We start from the raw sequence: 19,138 nt of genomic DNA on the forward strand, positions 1-19,138 counted from the left end.
GTTGTGATGGATTACCTTGGGGAGGGGAAAAAACGTTATTGATAATGTTTGCATGAAATTTAAGTGTTCTCACATTACAACATCGTCATCATCATCATCACCATCATCATCATAACCACAATCATCACCACCATCATCGTCATCATCATCATCATCAACATCATCATCATCATCATCATCAACATCATCATCACCATCATCATCATCACCATTATCATCATCCCCATCAACGTCATCGTCATCAACATTATCATCACCATCAACATCACCATCATCATCATCATCACATCATCATCATCACCACCACCATCATCACCACCACCATCATCACCACCATCATCAACATCATCATTGGACAAGTGTCTTCTACTATAGCCTCAGGCCAACCAAAGCTTTGTGAGTGGATTTGGTAGACAGATACTGAAAGAAGCCCATCGTATATATATATATATAATATATATATATATATATATGTGTGTGTTTGTGTGTCTGTGTTTGTCCCACCAACATCGCTTAACAACCAATGGTGGTGTGTTTACATCCCTGTAACTTAGCGGTTCGGCAAAGAGACCGATAGAATAAGTACTAGGCTTACAAAGAATAAGTCCTGGGGTCGATTTGTTCAACTAAAGGTGGTGCTCAGCATGGCGGCAGTCAAATGACTGAAACAAGTTAAAGTGTAAAAGAGTCTGTTAATTTTCCTTTTTCTTTTTCTTTTCCCTTCCTCTCCTTTCCTCAAACCCTTACTCCTGTTCATTACTCCTTCCTTTCTCCAAACACCTGTGTTTTTCCAACACGGTTTTTTTTTTTTATTTGTTTGCAGATTCGCTGACGTATGTCGTGTCCAAGACGGAACCGACCAGCGATTCCGATACGCTGCTGATGGAGGTGGACAACAACAACACTGTCATGACAACCGCTGCGACATCGCCAATGATGACAGCCTGCTCCTCTGACTCCCTCTCCGTTGCCGCCAACACCACCGTCACGGATTCTGCGACCACTTCTATAGGTGACATTCAAGTCAAGATGGAAACCGTTGATGATACGAGCAATGAACTAGCTGAGATCAAAACAAGCGATGCCATACACAACCAAGCTACAATATCTGCCATTGAAACAGTTGATGCAGGTAAATTTAATTAAATCCTACCATATTTGATGGCACCTGAAAAATGCCAAGAGATATTAGGCTTGATACATATTCAGGTGCAAATAATATTCAGTGCATAGAAGTATGTAATATTTAACCTGTCAGCCTTCATCATCATCATCATCATCATCGTTTAGCATCCGTTTTCTGTGCTAGCATGAGTTGGACGGTTCGACTGGGGTCTGGGAAGCCAGAAAGCTGCACCAGGCCCAGTCTGATCTGGCAGTGTTTCTACAGCTGGATGCCCTTCCTAACGCCAACCACTCCGTGAGTGTAGTGGGTGCTTTTTACGTGCCAGACGAGTCTGGCAAACGGCCACGATCGGATGGTGCTTTTTATGTGCCACCGGCACAGGGGCCAGACGAGGCTGGCAACGGCCACGAACGGATGGTGCTTTATATGTGCCGCCGGCACGAGGCCAGTCGGGGCGGCGCTGGCAACGGCCACGTTTGGATGGTTCTCTTACGTGCCACTGGCGCTAGTATCACAGCTGCAATTTCCATTGATGTTGATCGATTTCGATTCTCACTTGCCTCAACAGGTCTTCACAAGTAGCGTTTTGTGTCCCAAGAAGGAACGGTATGCATAAGTGGACTGGCTACATCCCGTGTAGAGGCCATGGGTTATGGTCTCACTTGTCCTGCTGGGTCTTCTCACGCACAGCATACTTCCAAAGGTCTCATCATCAACATCATCATTTAACATCCGCTTTCCATGCTAGCATGGAATGTTTTGAGGGAGATTTAGCTGTTGCTTTGCAGCCATTTCAGTGGCTTCATAGAGGCTCCCTCATTTGCTCATGGATATATTCATTTACTGTTATTGTTGCTTAAATACCAGTTCAGCACAAATAGTGCATTCCATCAGTGACCATTCCATCATTTTTCCTCTTTAATTATTTTTGGTTAATTTTCTTTATTTAAAACATTAATGTTTTGGGGCGGGGGGAAGGTTTAGTGACTATTTACAAACTGGAGTCTGGTGCAGCTTACCAACTCTGGTCAAACCGTCCGTGGGATGGGCTACTCGACCTGAAGAAAATTCTAACTGGGCCCCACTTGTAAGGTCATGTGCTGTTTATCTTGATATGAGATCTGTTTTTTTTATTACCCATGTGGGCCAACAAATCTTGATATGAGATCTGTTTTTTTTATTACCCATGTGGGCCAACAAATCTTGATATGAGATCTGTTTTTTTTATTACCCATGTGGGCCAACAAATCTTGATATGAGATCTGTTTTTTTTTTATTACCCATGTGGGCCAACAAATCTTGATGTGAGATCACCATGTCATGCACATACGGTTGTAATGCATGTGCCTGGTGTAACCCTTATCAGACGGGTAGTCATGACGGGTATACTGGGCTTCGTATATTTTACCCCAGTGTCGCTTTCATGGCATGCACTGCTCTCGATTGAACCATGGACAATAAATGTTAAACGATGATGATGATGATGATGATGTACCGAAGGCAGTTTAATCAACCAGTACCCTGCAAGGCAGTACTCCAGCATAAATCACAGAGCAATTACGAAAACAATTAAAATAACAGTATTTATTTCTTGTTTGTAATAACGTCTACAGGAGTGGCTGTGTGGTAAGTAGCTTGCTAACCAACCACATGGTTCCGGGTTCAGTCCCACTGCGTGGCATCTTGGGCAAGTGTCTTCCGCTATAGCCCCGGGCTGACCAATGCCTTGTGAGTGGATTTGGTAGACGGAAGCTGAAAGAAGCCTGTCGTATATATGTATATATATATATATATGTGTGTGTGTGTCTGTGTTTGTCCCCCTAGCATTGCTTGACAACTGATGCTGGTGTGTTTACGTCCCCGTCACTTAGCGGTTCGGCAAAAGAGACCGATAGAATAAGTACTGGGCTTACAAAGAATAAGTCCCGGGGTCGATTTGCTCGACTAAAGGCGGTGCTCCAGCATGGCCGCAGTCAAATGACTGAAACAAATAAAAGAGTAAAAGAGAGTTGTCTCCCTTAATTGTTCTTTTTTTTTTTAGCAAGCCTTCCTATGTTTAAAGGTGTTCAAACTATAACCGTCTTTAAATTCATTTGTTTTTAATGGCAGGATGTAATTTATGGGAGGTTTGGTTGCTATTTTTAGCAGGTTGTGTTTCCATATAGTGATTGATTCCTTCTTTCGATCGGATTCGTTCGTTGTTGTTCTTATTGTTGTTGTCTCCATTGCATCCTTGATAAAAAGGAGTTCCAAGTTGTGACCACCCTTCGTTTGCAGAATCGCTTGCATGCCGGACTAAAAAGCTGTTTGGCATTTCGTCCGTCTTTATGTTCTGAGTTCGAATTCCACTGAGGCCGACTTTTGCCTTTCATCCTGTTAGGGCCGATAAAATAAGTACCAGCCGAATACTGGGGGGAGGGGGTCGACGTAATCGACTCTCCCTCCCCCACTCCCCCCAAAATTCCAAGCCTTATTGTTGTTGTTGTTGGTGTTTTGCTCCTTGACAACCGTAAGTGAGCAAGACTTAATCAAAGACGCTCCAAGCCGTGGCCAGCCCTCATTGGCTCGGGTATACGTTGTGTAGTTTCACGTCAGCTTCGATCGAGCTGGTCTCTAATCAAATGCGTTCCAGCCGTAACCATCCCTCGTTGACATGGTTTATTATTGTTGTTTTGCTCACGTCAGACTCGATCAAGAAGACCTTTTATCAGAAGCGTTCCAACCGTGACCCTCTCTCAGTTGCTCAGCGTTATCTATATTCATTTATTTATTTATTCTTAAAGTGGTAAGCTGGCAGAAGCGTTAGCACGCCGGGCGAAATGCTTAGCGGTATTTCGTCTGCCGCTACGTTCTGAGTTCAAATTCCGCCGAGGTCGACTTTGCCTTTCATCCTTTCGGGGTCGATAAATTAAGTACCAGTTACACACTGGGGTAGATGTAATCGACTTAATCCGTTTGTCTGTCCTTGTTTGTTCCCTCTATGTTTAGCCCCTTGTGGGTATTAAAGAAATAGGTATTTCGTCTGCCGCTACGTTCTGAGTTTTAATTCCGCCGAGGTCGACTTTGCCTTTCATCCTTTCGGGTCGATAAATTAAGTACCAGTTACGCACTGGGGTCGATCTAATCGACTTAATCCGTTTGTCCTCTCTGTGTTTAGCCCCTTGTGGGTATTAAAGAAATAGGTATTTCGTCTGACGTTACGTTCTGAGTTCAAATTCCACCGAGGTCGACTTTGCCCTTCATCCTTTCGGGATCGATAAATTAAGTACCAGTTGCGTACTGGGGTCGATCTAATCGACTGCTCCCCTCGCCTCCCCAAAAATCTCGGACCTTGTGCCTAGAGTAGAAAAGAATATTTGTCCTCGCTGCATCGACAGCTTCAGTATGTTAAAGAGTTGCCTCCCTTATCCCCCTTCAGCTGTTTATTTTGTATCCAAGTAGGGAAGGCGGGAATTGGGTGATGGCCAATTTCTACAGCAACAAAAAAAACGCAGTAGAAAACATTGGTGAACTGAAATAACTTCATCGTCATCATCATCATGCTCCGATGTGGTGTAACAACCAATCCCCCAGCCGGTCGGGATTCTCAGTGCTGGTTGTACTATTCATCCTTTCCAACGCTGAATGCGAAACGTGACTCATGAGACGTGATTTTTTCTCTGAGTCACCATCTCACCTTTGTAAGTCAATCCCCCCTCGCAAGATTACTCATTCACGGTAGCGAGGACTGAAGCGGCATGAAATGAAGTGTTTTGCCTAGTGGTTAGAGTGTTGTTCTCACGATCGCTAGGCCATGGTTTCGATTCTTAGAGATATGTTAGTGATTCATAAAATTTCAAAACAATAGAACAATCGGATCTTTTCGGTTTGAACGGCAGTTTTTTTCTAGCGGTGTCATATGAAATTGTCACCCATAATTATGACCCTAGTATCGATCTATTGCATTTCAATCTGTTTTAGGGTTAGTTAGGGTTAGGGGTGGGGGGAAGGGTATCTTTTTTTTTTCTTCAGAAATGTAAATAAACCCAATCTGTTTCCTAAACGAGGGACATATTCATACGGCACAGAATGTTTTCCACCTCAATAGACAGTCATTGATTTGCAGAAATTGAAGAAAAAAAACCAACAAATATCTTAGAAACTATAGAATTTTCTCAATAAAGCCAAGAGAAAAAGATGTTTTATAAACACATTCTGCCAGTATACGAAGTTTAAAAGTGTTTAGTTATGTGGAAATTATTTTTAAAAACTGCAGTTCAAACCGAAAAGATCCGAACAATCCATGAACACAATGGGAACACACTTAGGCTCCAGGGGTGTTTACAAGTTAATTCAACCCAACCTGGAGCCTATCATTTAAGTACTTGATTCTCTCCTAAATCCCTTAATATTGTATACACACACACACACACACACATATATATATATATAAATTTATGTGAATATCAGTGTCAGACCTTTTTTCCAGAGATGCAATTAAACACACATTCGAACTTCCATACAGTCATCATCGTTCATCATATAACGTCCGCTTTCCATGCTAGCATGGGTTGGATGATTTGACAGATGGCTGCACCAGGCTCCAATCTGATCTGGCAAAGTTTCTACAGCTGGATGCCCTTCCTAATGCCAACCACTCCGAGAGTGTAGTGGGTGCTTTTACATGTCACCGACATGAGGGCCAGTCAGGCGGTACTGGCAACGGCCGCGCTCAAATAGTGTTTTTTGCATGCCACCTGGGAGCCAGTCCAAAATGTATTCAGTCTGGCAACAGATGAGTATCATTTGAGGAATAGAGAAATCAGGAGTTATACATGAACTAATTCAAGTTTCATGCTCACATAGTGCAGTAATCAGGCAGGCTTGTATAGCATTCTGTGCTCATTTGAACAATTACTGGTTTGAGCATGGTAATCTATGCATGCCTGTCAAATTACTGCACTGTCTTAACATGAAACTTAAAGTAGCTCACATATAATTCCTGTATTCATTAAATTATATACATACACCACCATCATCATCATAGTTTAATGTTCACTTTCCATTTTGGCATGGTTTGGCCAGTTTGACTGAGATCTGACAAGCCAGTGGGCTGCACCAGGCTCCACTCTGATCTGGCAATGTTTCTACAGCTGGATGCCCTTTCTAACACCAACCACACTGAGAATGTAGTGGGTGCATTTTATGTGCCACCAGCTTAGGAGCCAATCAGGGGGCACTGGCATCAACCATGTTTGGATGGTGCATTTCACATGCCACCAGCACGGAAGCCAGTCTGGGGCACTGGCATCGACCATGTAAATATATGTATGTATGCATATGTGTGTATGTGTGTGTATATACCTATCATCATCATCATCATCATCATCATTTAACGTCCGCTTTCCATGCTAGCATGGGTTGGACGGTTCAACTGGGGTCTGGGGAGCCCGAAAGCTGCACCAGTCCAGTCAGATCTGGCAGTGTTTCTACAGCTGGATGATATATTCATCATGATAGATCGGTAGCCACTACACATTTTTTTCTCTCCTTGTTTCTTTCTGTGTTCCTTTCTGTGGAAGAGCATAGGCTCGAAACGTAAAAGACTTTTTCAATTCCCGTGCGTTAAACTAATACATCTGTTTATTTTCTACACCACCTGTGTTCGTCTTTTGTTTTTTTCGTTAATTCTCCCTATATATATATATATATGGGTGTATGTTAAAATATTGCAGTTATTTGAAATCAATTTTTAGAGTAACAACTAAACATTTGTTGGTGGTGTTACTCTGTGTTGAATCTAGAATCAAATTCATTGTGAAAATTAAGTTGGTTAGGATAAGGCTTTCTTCCCACAAGGGGACAAATATTATTTCTCTTGCTGAACAAGATGATGGGCGAAATTCGAAGTCCCAGTTAAGTCTGTCTTCACAACAAATTCCTATAATACATATATATATTTATATGTTTTTATATATATATATTTTTTTTTTTAACTTGTTTCAGTCATTTGACTGTGGCCATGCTGGAACACCGCCTTTAGTCGAACAAATCGACCCCGGGACTTATTCTTAGTAAGCCCAGTACTTATTCTATCGGTCTCTTTTGCCGAAAGGCTAAGTGACGGGGACATAAACACAACAGCATCGGTTGTCAAGCAATGCTAGGGGAACAAACACAGACACACAAACACACATATATATACATATATACGACAGGCTTCTTTCAGTTTCCATCTACCAAATCCACTCACAAGGCATTGGTCGGCCCGGGGCTATAGCAGAAGACACTTGCCCAAGATGCCACGCAGTGGGACTGAACCCGGAACCATGTGGTTGGTTAGCAAGCTACTTACCACACAGCCACTCCTGCGCCTATATATATATATAATATTTTATGTAAAATATAATACACACATATGCAGATATATTATCATCATCATTATCATCGTTTAACGTCCGCTTTCCATGTTAGCATGGGTTGGACGGTTTGACGCAGGGCTGGTAAACCAGATGGCTGCACCAGGCTCCAGTCTTGATCTGGCAGAGTTTCTACAGCTGGATGCCCTTACTAATGCCAACCACTCTGAGAGCGTAGTGGGTGCTTTTACATGCCACCGGCACGAGGGTCAGTCACATGGCACTGGCAATGACCACGCTCGGATAGTGCTTTTAGCACCCTACTAGCACAGGGCACAAGTGCCAGTAAGGCAATCACACTCGAATGGTGCCTTTTATGTGCCACTGGCACGGAAGCCGGTTACCCGCTCTGGCAACGATCACGCTCGGATGGTGCTCATGCCTGTCATCGAATTTCACTTAGATTTTGATTTTGATTATATATTATACATATCACCGTGATCACCGTGACCGACCAGGCTATCAGATGTTGTTACACATCGCTGGTTACAATGCGTTTCGCATTGTTTTAGCCATCAAATGACGCCACCCCGCTGTCTAAGCGAGCAGGCCAACAGAAGAAAGAGTGAGAGAAAGTGGCGAAAGAGTACAGCAGGGATCGCCACCACCCCCTGCCAGAGCCTCGTGGAGCTTTAGGTGTTTTCGCTCAATAAACACTCACAACGCCCAGTCTGGGAATCACGACCGCGAGTCCACTACCCTAACCACTAGGCCATTGCACCTCCATTATATTATATTATATTATATATTATACATATATATACATATATATATATATATACTTAGGTGTATTATCTTTTTTTTTTTTGTCTTTTAGCCATTTCAATGATCAAAATGCATCAGCTTGAGAAGGATAATTCCATAACCGATTCGACAAATAAAAAGAAAATTCTAAAGAAACCAACTCTAAAACTACCACCTAGAAGCAAGAACACCAATTCCGCCAAAATACTGAAATGCTATCGATTCAAAGTCAAACAGAATCTTAAGACATATGCTCACTACAAGGCCCGCAGTGCACAGCATAAAATAATCAATGAAGCGTTAGCAAACCTCGATCTGGTGGAACATGTCAGGGGTGCCCTTCCTGAATCTTCCGAACCAAATCCAGATCCTCAACAGCCATAGCCATCCTCCGAAAAAAAAATTTTTTTTTTTTTTTTGCTACCTTTTTTCTATGCAAAGAGGAAAAATAGAAATTTAAAACAAAACAAACTAAAGCATGTCAAACTGTTCAGTATTAACTTTTAGGGAAAGAAAAAATTTTCCAACAAATTGTAAATATTGTAAATGAAAACTCTTTTAAGGATATTAATCCTATTTCTCTCACAAATGTCAAGTTCCCCATTTTTAAATTTCTAAAAAGAATATTCCATATTATTATTTTTTAAAACAAAAAATATTTTTAATATTCGTTTCATTTCATTTGGGGGTTGAATGGTTTCTGGGTTTCTTTTTTATTGTTTTTAATCATGCCAGTATGCTGGGGTTGGATCAGTCTGTAAATTCATAAATTCACCAAATTTTTTTTTTTTTTGTGTGTCGTTGAATTGGTTTTATTTTTGTTAACATTTTTATGTGCTTACATTGTACGCTCACGTGCTTTTCATTGACGAGTGCTTTAATTGAACTATGATATATAGAGATTAAGAGATAGCTAATTAAACACTAATATATTAATGTATCAGGGCATAGAGATATTAATTACTGGATCTATTTATGAAGGCAGAGAAGTACCTTATTAAATACAAACTAATACACAGAGATGACAAATTAACCCCTTCGTTACCAACCTAGCTGCAACCAGCTCTGGCTCTGAGTACAAATGTCTTGACTTCAAACGTTCTGAATTAAAATCTTCTACCGAACCTTAGTCACAATCTATGTTCCTAACACCACCTTAATGATAACTAAGTTATTTTACTAAATTCTTTGTTATATTTAAAATTAATTGCAAGAAACACAGAGCATCTCAACAGAAATATGGTAACAAAAGGGTTAAAGTCACCAAGATATTTTTAACCCTTTTGATACCAACCCAGCTGAAACCAGCTCTGGCTCTGAGTACAAATGTCTTGTTTCCATAAGTTCTGAATTAAAATCTCCCACCAAACTTTAGCCACAATTTATATTCCTAACTCTAGCTGAATGATATCTAATTTATTTTACTAAATTCTTCGTTATATTTAAAGTAATTGAAAGAAATACAAAACATCTCAAACTGAATAACAGTAGCGAAAGGGTTATTGAGAAGAAAAAAGAAACTAATTCATAGCTCTGTTCTCAGGGCACATACGTAGTATGTTGCAGGCCTGCATTTGGGGCCATAAGAGAAAGCTAATTAAGTCCTAATTAGTGGGTTGTTATTTCAAAACAAAGCATGATTATCATCATTGTTTAATGTCCGCTTTCTATGCTAGCATGGGTTGGACGATTTGACTGAGGGCTGGCGAGCCAGGTGATTGCCCCAAGTTTCCAATCTGCAGCCATCTGGTTCACCAGTCCTCAGTCGAATCGTCCAACCCATGCTAGCATGGAAAGCGGGCATTAAATGATGATGATGATGATGTTTTTGGTATACAGGTCATTTATCTCATATAATTGTGCTTCACATTGGTCAAGCAACATTCTCTGAATTTCTCCGGGACAGGTGGGGGGAGGGGCCTATCAGTTATGTGAGATGCAATGCAGCACTATTTTCTTGGCTTTTGTGTCAGAGCTGTGTGTTTATAGGGTTCCTTTCGTAACCACATGGTTTCCGGCTCTATCCCACTGTGTGACACCAAGAGCAACTGTCTTCTGCTGTAGCCTTGGGCTGATCACTGCCTAGTCATAAGAGATGGAAACTGTACAAAACCCTGTTGTGCATGCGTGCGTGTATGTGTATGAGTATGTGTGTGTGCGCATGTCCTTGTCATCTCATCATTAAAAGCCATCTCCATGCTGGCACAGATGGGTTGGATAGCTCGACGGGACCCAACATGTTAGATAACTGGGTCATACTCTGACGTTTGCCTTTTACATGGTTTCTATGGCTGGATGCCCTTCCTAATGCCAACCACTTCACAAAGTGTATCGGGGCCCTTTTTTTTTTTTGTTTTTTTGTGGCACCAGCAATGGTGAAGTTGCCATCTGACCTATATAACTAAGATCCCCATCAATTGAGTGGAGTCGCAGTTGAGAGGGAGGTAGCAGTGTTATGCTAGATGGTGAAAGATTAAAGTATGAAGGAAAGGGGGTAGAACAAGTTTTCTCTGGTGTAGAAGAGATCATTGGTTACTCACATTATACAGGAGTGGGTGGGAGTCCTCAGTGTGGAGCTGGAAAGAGAGATAAAGATCATGTTGACAAGGTACAGTGGCAGAACCCTGGAGGGTAGAAGAGAGAAGCTGGAAATATACAGGTAAAGAATACAGGAAACATAGTTGGTATTGAATAAAAGAGTACAGACCCCCATCAGTCAGGAACAACCATGGGATTGCACCTAGAAAGTTCTCTGAGGCGCAAGTCCGGACAAGGTTGTTTATAGAAGATCAGCAGTCACTCATGCATACCAACCTCCCCTCTTTATACCACCAGTGATGTCACAACACATTTCTACAGCTGAGTGAACTGGAATAACGTAAAATTAAGTGTCTTGCTCAAGAGCACAACACAGAGCCTGATTCAGGAATTGAACTCACTACTTCATGATTGTGAGCCCAGTGCTCTAATCACTGTGCTATGCACTTTCACATTTGGTATTAATGCTCAATATAACTATTTCTTTACTACCCACAAGGGGCTAAACACAGAGGGGACAAACAAGGACAGACAAACAGATTAAGTCGATTACATCGACCCCAGTGCGTAACTCGTACTTAATTTATCGACTCTGAAAGGATGAAAGGCAAAGTCGACCTCGGCGGAATTTGAACTCAGAACACAGCGGTGGACAAAAGCATTTCACCCGGTGTGCTAATGTTTCTGCCAGCTCGCCGCCTATAATATACGTGTATTCTGTGAGATCGGCTGCCAATCCCCATTCATCTGTTTTACTCATCAAAAATTGCAGCCTTCGAATTCTGTATTCTAGCCTGTCTAATGTTATAAAGACTGTCTTCTTATGCCAGAGAAAATGGTTGAGTGGGGACCTGATCTTCTGCATCAGTAACTTTGTTAACATGTCTTGCCTATTGTGGTACCCCTTGAACTGTACCACATGTGTGTGTGCGTGTGTGTGTGAATGTTTAATTTCCATGTGTCATCGCATTGACACTGGTCAAGCCATGGAGATGTTACTTGCATGTCTCCTGTTAGCGGACACATCCTACAGCTCATCAGCTTCAACATGCAGTGATCAGTGGAATAGAAAATTAAGTAAGGGTTGGCAACAGGAAGAACATCCTACCACGAAATATTGTATCTCAAAGTCTCATCTAACCCATGCCAGCATGAAAAAAATGTTGACATAAAAAAAAAATCAATAACATTTAATGTAATGTGTGTGATAGAAAATTCTAGTCAACATTATGCAAGGTTTGCATATAACCCAAGGTCAGTCCTGATCAAGCAGATGTACAATCTAAAGCATTCTAGTTATGACCTCTCCTTTTCATTACACACAGACTTACTAAATATATATATAAATACACACCTACTTTATTTAGATCTATATATATATATGTGTGTGTATGTATATGTTTGTGTGTTGGTGTTTGTCCCTCCACCTTCACTTGACAACTGATGTTGGTGTGTTTACGTATCCATAACTTAGCGGTTTAGCAAAAGAGACCAATAGAATAACTACTAGGCTTACAAAGAATAAGTCCTGGGGTCGATTTGTTTGAGTAAAGGTGGTGCTCCAGCATGGCCGCAGTCAAAATAACTGAAACAAGTAAAAGAATAAAAGTAGTGCCTATACATTCATATATATATATATATATATATATATATATATAATTTTAATACACACATACATTAACTCAATTAACAAAATTATAACGATCCATTTTTTAAATTTTATAAGCAACTTTGTTAACAGAAGAAGGTAAGCCATAGTTTTTTTTGATGCCAGTAAATTCTTAAAATTATGGAAAATTAACATATATATATATATACACACACAGATATACATACATATATTGACCAGTCTGAAATACAATATCCATACATACACATATATATATAATTAAGAGAAATAACCTCTATTAAGCAATCCAATAGTGAAAGACATTATCTATATTATATAGAAAAAATTCAAATATACTATAATAAATATTTAAAAAATCAATAAATTAGATAAACATTAAATTGACTACATGCATTTCGTGACTATATCTTTAAATCAATAATAAAATCGATACTATTAAAATTCGATTAAAAAATATAGCCACTCTTCAGGTTTAAAATAATAAAATAAATAACAAATAAATATACGTATTGTAACAATAAATAATCGATTAAAATTTCGCAATATTGATAAAAAATAAAATCATAACTTATCTTTTTGAAGAATTCCATTTAATTCTATATTTATTTGTTAATTATTATATGTTAAGATACATACATTTATTTTATTATTTTAGACCTGAAGAGTGGCTATATTTTTAAATTGAATTAATTTTAATAATATTAATTTTACTATTATTGATATAAATAGTCAGTTTAATGGTTATATAATTTATTGATTTTTTGAATAATATTTATTATAGTATATTCAATTTTTTTCTATGTAATATACATAATGTCTTTCACTATTGAAATGCTTAATAGAGTTTTTTCTCTTAATTATATACATATATTATATATTGTGAAATTTAGAATGAGCATAAACATTATGCTCATTAGAATTGCTAAACTGAATTTTCCCTGTAAGTTTGGAATTATATTCCCTATTATTATTATTAATAATAATATTACTATATATATATATACAGGGTGGCCCAAAAGTAGGTTTACAATTTTTTCTTTATAATTAAGATCTAAACTTAATATATGAATGCGAGAGAAATAGTTGAATAACTATAAACCTACTTTTGGGCCACCCTGTGTATGTATGTATATGTGTATATATATATATATATATATATGCATGTATAGGTACAGGACGTCACTGGCAGTAAACAACATGATATATGAAAACAAATGAGTTAAATACGCAAATGGCGAGTGGGAAAAAGGAGAAAACAAGACAAATAATACAAAGAACGACCCTTCATCAGTTGTCGACTGTCTATCTACTCCCCATTTCAAGCATCCATTTCCAAGTATATGTATATATATATAATACTTATTTAAAATACAGAGGCCTACTATGATCCATTTTACACAAAAGAAAATCATTTGAACATAATTATATGTAATTTAATCAAAGAAAAAAATATATATGTATATAAACACTTTCTTTTGTTTATGGAACAAGTTAAATATATGGAACAATAAAAAGCCATAGTGATTCTGTTAGATTTTGTTGTTTTTATTATTATATTATTTGGAAAAATAACAGAATCAAATGTGATTGCTTTGCCGTTTTTCTTCTGAACCTCTTATTCTTCCATCTAACAATTCAGCGCCATCATTACAGTTCTTCTAACTTCCATTCTTTGTTCATGATTTGGCCACATGTTTGCACTGCAACATGTTGGAAATAAAGGGCCCTTTTTGTTGTTTTTTTTTGCAACAATCACATGATGCCAAGGCAAAGAGACACAAACACTTACACACATGCACATGGACACATACACACACACACACAAACATACACACACACACACACAAACATATATATATGTGAGTGTATGTGTGTATATAAAGCACTGGTGCCCGTGGCACTAAAAAGCACCCACTACACTCTGTAGTGGTTGGCATTAGGAAGGGCATCCAGCTGTAGAAACCATGCCAGATCAGATTGGAGCTTGGTGCAACCGCTGGCTCTCCAGACCTCAGTCAAACCATCCAACCCATGCCAGCATGGACAACGGACATTAAACGATGATATGGAGGAGAAGGAGTTGTGGATATAGGTGCAGAAGTGGCTCTGTGGTGGTAAGAAGCTTGCTTCCCAACTACATGGTTCCGGGTCCAGCCCCACTGCGTGTCACCGTTGGCAAGTGTCTTCTATTATAGCCTCAGGCCAACCAAAGCCTTGTGAGTGGATTTGGCAAACAGAAACTGAAAGAAGCCCATATATATATATATATATATATGTGTGTGTGTGATTTTGTTATTTGTGTCTGTGTTTGTCCCCACCCCCCACCATCAGTTGTTGCTGTTGTTGTTTCCGGTAATAATATTCTTGTTGATGTTGATGATGATGCTGTCATCATTTGTTCTGCTGCTTCTGCTACTGCTACTACTGCTACTACTGCTACTACTGCAGGGGAAGTTCCCTGCTGAGTCGAACAGTCCTTAGAGATGATATCATGAAAGTGCCCCTTCAAACCCAAATGGCTCAGACCAATCATTGTCTGAGCCTTAAGCAAGGGAGCTGTGGTTCCCAACCTTTTCACTATCAAGAATTGATGATTTATTGAGAAGCTGAGCTAAAGCTGCTCTGACATGTAACCTCCCACTAGAATCCTTGTGAAGGCGTGTAGCCTAGTGGTTAGGGTGTTGCAGTCAGAATCATGAGGTCATGGTTTCAATCCCTAGACTGGCTGTGTATTGAGTTCTTGAGCAAAACATTTAATTTTACATTCCCAGTTCATTCAGCTGTAAATGGATGACTTTGTGATGGGTTGGTGTACAAGGGGGAGATGGTGTCTCAGGAAATCACCTGAACAGAGCTCTCACAAACCATGCTTTGTATTCAGTAACCAAAAGGACGTATAGTACAACCCGTACTGTGAATCCCGACTGGTTGGAATTGGTTATTCAACATCATCGAAGATTAATCAATCAACCAACTAATCAATCAGTTAATCAATCAATCAACCAATCAATCAATCAGTCAATCAATCAATCAGAATCCTCATACTTTGATTGTCTTAGCTGCTGTTGCCAAAAAAACAAGTGAAGCAACAGGATGAGACTAAAATATTTTCCAAGTCAATAAGTTTCACCTCTATATTCCAGTATATATTGATATGGAGGTCAATTCGGAAACAGTGCTATGACCTACTTTTGCTGGTTTGTAGTCTTGAAGTCTGGGATATAAAGTTATTGTCCTTTGTTCTGCCATTTTCTGGAGAGAGTGATGACTTTTGAAGAGACCTTCGACTCTGTGCCAGTCAAAGAAGGGTCGAGGAAGCTACCCTTTAAAAAGCGGGGGCTGTGAGTCTGTTGGACAGTTGGGGAACCAGAGCGAGTTGGTGACAGGTGGTTCCGCCGGAGACAGTGAATGTGAAAGACAGACAAGCGAGAGGATGACAGCGTAGAGGAAGACAGGCAGATAGGATTAAGAAGAGCGAGAGGCAACGGCAACGTTGAGAAAGACATACACAGAGGATTGAGGAGGTGAGGGAGATTACGGTGTGAAGGCATTGGCTATTTGTAGTAGCTCGTAATGGTATGTTTGTTTATGTTTTGATGTGTTAAAGAAGGAAAAAGAATTGTTGAAATGTAAAAGATTGATGTGAAAAAAGGAGGAAGAAGTACTGAATTAAAGAAATGAGACTATAAAGAACATTGTGAATTGTGTTACAGAGTTGTTGAAAAAGAAAGAGAAAGACTCTAATGTAGAACATTGAACTCTGAACTATATTGCATCAATTTGAACCGTATCGTTAATGTGAACATTATTTGTTTTAATTTGATCTGAACTGTTGTCTCCGGACTGTATATTGTACCTGCATGCTTTGATCTTGTTAATTTTGTTGCATGTTATTCTCTTTGATGTACCTGATGTATTTTACATTGTATTTGATGTCGTAATTGTTATAAACTGTTCTTAAATGTAAGCCAACTGCTTTCCGCCGTGTCTCTCTGTATCTCTTCCTGTTGCTGTTGTTGTTGTTGTTGTTGTTATCTCCGGTCGCCGGTTGCCGAGTTCGCTGCCACCTTCCCCCCCCCCCACCGAATTCTCTCGTTCCGTGGCGGATTCGTCGATCGATCGAGCCGGTCGATCGTCGTCGCTCGACTTGGTAGGGTCCCGGGTTTTCCGAAGAGTTTGAGCGACGGCAGGTATTCGTAACAATATGAATGTTTTTTTTTTTTTTCACAAACCCCCTGCAGATATATAGTCCACTGCCCCTACTGGTATCACCACCTTGCTTGTAAACATCTCATCACTTATATCTGATTTGTCAACTCTTTTTACCCTTCCCTGATTTCATTTCATCCATCTTGGAAACCTCCACCAACTTTCTAAACATCTGAGTCTCCGTCTACCACCTTACGATCATGATGCTGACGCCCTAACCACTAAGCCACGAGCCTCCACTACACAAATATATAGATGCAAATAAATAGATATGATATGTATACGTAAGAAATACACAACACACATACACACACACACACACACACACACACACACACAGATCATCGTCCACAATCTCCGTTCACATGGTTAATATAATGGTTGTGTGTTAACATACATACATACATACATACGTATGTATTATATTAAGCATGTGTATATAAATCGTGGATGTTGCTGTGATGATTCTAGCGATAGTTTGGTTTGGCAATGTATCTGGCCTCCAATGTACCGCTGATGGTAGGCTGGGTAGGAAATGACGGAAGTCCATCTCCGCACTCTTTCTCAAGTACTTATTTACCTGGATTCGTTACAACACATGATATGTTAACAGTTCTGACTGTGAGTATCAAAAAAATGTGTGAGGAAGAAGCAGAATTTCAAGGAGGGAGGGAGTTGGTAGGAACGGCTTTTGTGTATTTACGTACGATTTGCCTATATACACACACACATACAAACTGCGTGTGACTAAAAAAGAGGTAGGCCGCAATATCGTTGGGACTAGAGGACTATATTTATGGAATGGTGTGGTTATGGCGACTTACATTCAGGACTTTAAGTTTCTTTACCAACGATGATCATTGCGTCTCTTCAGCTACCGCAAGCCCGGTACTTGTAATACTATCAACTATGGGTACCAAGATTACTACAGGTGAAGCTGTTCTGGAGTCATGCCGACTCATACGGGCCAGTTACCCGCTTCTGTAGAGTATATATTCTGCACCTGGATGGGACGCCAGTCCATCGCAGTATTACTCATTTTTGCTGGCTGGGGGATTGGAGCAACGTGAAATGAAGTGTCTTGCTCAAGAACACAACGCGTCGCCCGGTCCAGGGATCGAAACCATGATTTTACAATCACGAATCCAATACCCTAGCCACTAAGCCATGCACCTCTCACCAATCCCACTTACGCAAATGATCGCATGTTAAATAGGTTAAGAAACGATGGTTTAGATCCACCTGCCTTGAAAGTACTATTAACATTCCTGAGATCAACTTCTCGGATCTTATTCTTGACCTTGACATTGATCCTTCCAAGTCTTTTAGGAAATAAAAATGAGGAACTTACTACCATATATTAACGCAGGGTCCTTTTACCTTTATGTATTTTCAAAAAGCTCGTGAAAGGCGTAAGCAGTCGTCCAGCCAAGGGTTATTCAATTACGTAGCCCCTTACTAAAAACGGTATCAGAAATAACATTCCCTATCATCCTCACCATAGTACCACAAGAAAAACCAGGCTCGAAAAAGTCATACGGCTTTCTCCACCTACCCAGCCATCTTCTAAAATTTGATAAACATTTAACACAAGGGCACACATACAACAAATTTGTTTAATAGGCATACGGTTAAATTCACTTATAACTGCAACCCCTAACATGATACAAAACACAACCGCAGAGGTCCAGCTCTGCTACTGACGCTGGAAACCCATGGAGGAACCTCTTTGAGATGCTCCCTGAATGAATCTTGATACCAAGACGACCATATATAAGACAGAAGTAAAATCTACTCACCTATACGAACCAGGACCCTAAATGATATATTGGACTAACCAAGAGAACTTTACCTTTCTTTGTTTCTTCCTTTCATCTTTTCTTTCTTCCTTTCTTTTTTCTTTCTTTCCTTCATTCACTTATTCATTCATTCCTCATTTTTCCTATTTTCTCTATTTTCTTCTCTCTCTACCTTTCCTTCAATGTCAATCAATTTTTCTTCTCTCTTTTTTCTCCTTCCTCATCTTTTCCTCTTTCCACCCCATTCTTCTTTCGTCTCTTAATCGTTCTTTAGTTTCTTTTTTTCCTTCTTTCAACCTTCTATCTTAACTACCTCATTCCCATTCTTCCCTTATAAATATCCTTCTTTCTACCATTTCTTCTTCTCTCTATCTCTTACCTGTCTTAAACGGGAACAGTTGCAGAATAACTAAACACCTCACAGTATCTAGTTTCGTTCCTTTACGTATAAAAAGCACAAATACCGCCGGGTTTGTCTTTACACCCCTCGTCCTTCTGGGGTAGATAAATTAGGTACCAGTCAATTATTACAGTGGAGTCGAATAAACCAACCAAATATCTCTGCCCAAAATTCCTGGCATTCATCCAAAGTTGTAAATCGTCTTATTTTTATCTTTCTTTCTTTCTTTCTTTTTCCTGCCCTCAGCTTCTCTTTAAACGTCTACTCTCACCACCACCACCACCTCTCTCTCTC

At 39.7% G+C, this 19,138-nt stretch overlaps 1 protein-coding gene and 1 long non-coding RNA gene across 4 annotated transcripts in view; both read left to right on the forward strand.

Moving 5' to 3' along the window:
• LOC115222060 overlaps positions 1 to 19,138 on the forward strand; it is a 62,038-nt gene that overhangs the window by 13,256 nt on the left and 29,644 nt on the right. For 2 of the 3 annotated variants that reach the window (XM_029792163.2, XM_036511443.1), the window contains one exon: positions 824 to 1,132. In XM_029792163.2, the coding sequence (XP_029648023.2) occupies positions 824 to 1,132 (309 nt within the window). Of the gene's footprint in view, positions 1 to 823; positions 1,133 to 8,341; positions 9,398 to 19,138 lie in introns of those variants that run through there. The other variant, XM_036511442.1, reaches the window with a different exon arrangement.
• On the forward strand, positions 9,620 to 13,968 carry LOC118767206. The gene is made up of 2 exons (XR_005003110.1): positions 9,620 to 10,249; positions 13,689 to 13,968. It is a non-coding gene; the product is annotated as an uncharacterized LOC118767206 (long non-coding RNA).

Source organism: Octopus sinensis, linkage group LG19 (assembly GCF_006345805.1).
Source record: "Octopus sinensis linkage group LG19, ASM634580v1, whole genome shotgun sequence".
Classification (NCBI taxonomy): Eukaryota; Metazoa; Mollusca; class Cephalopoda; order Octopoda; family Octopodidae; genus Octopus; species Octopus sinensis.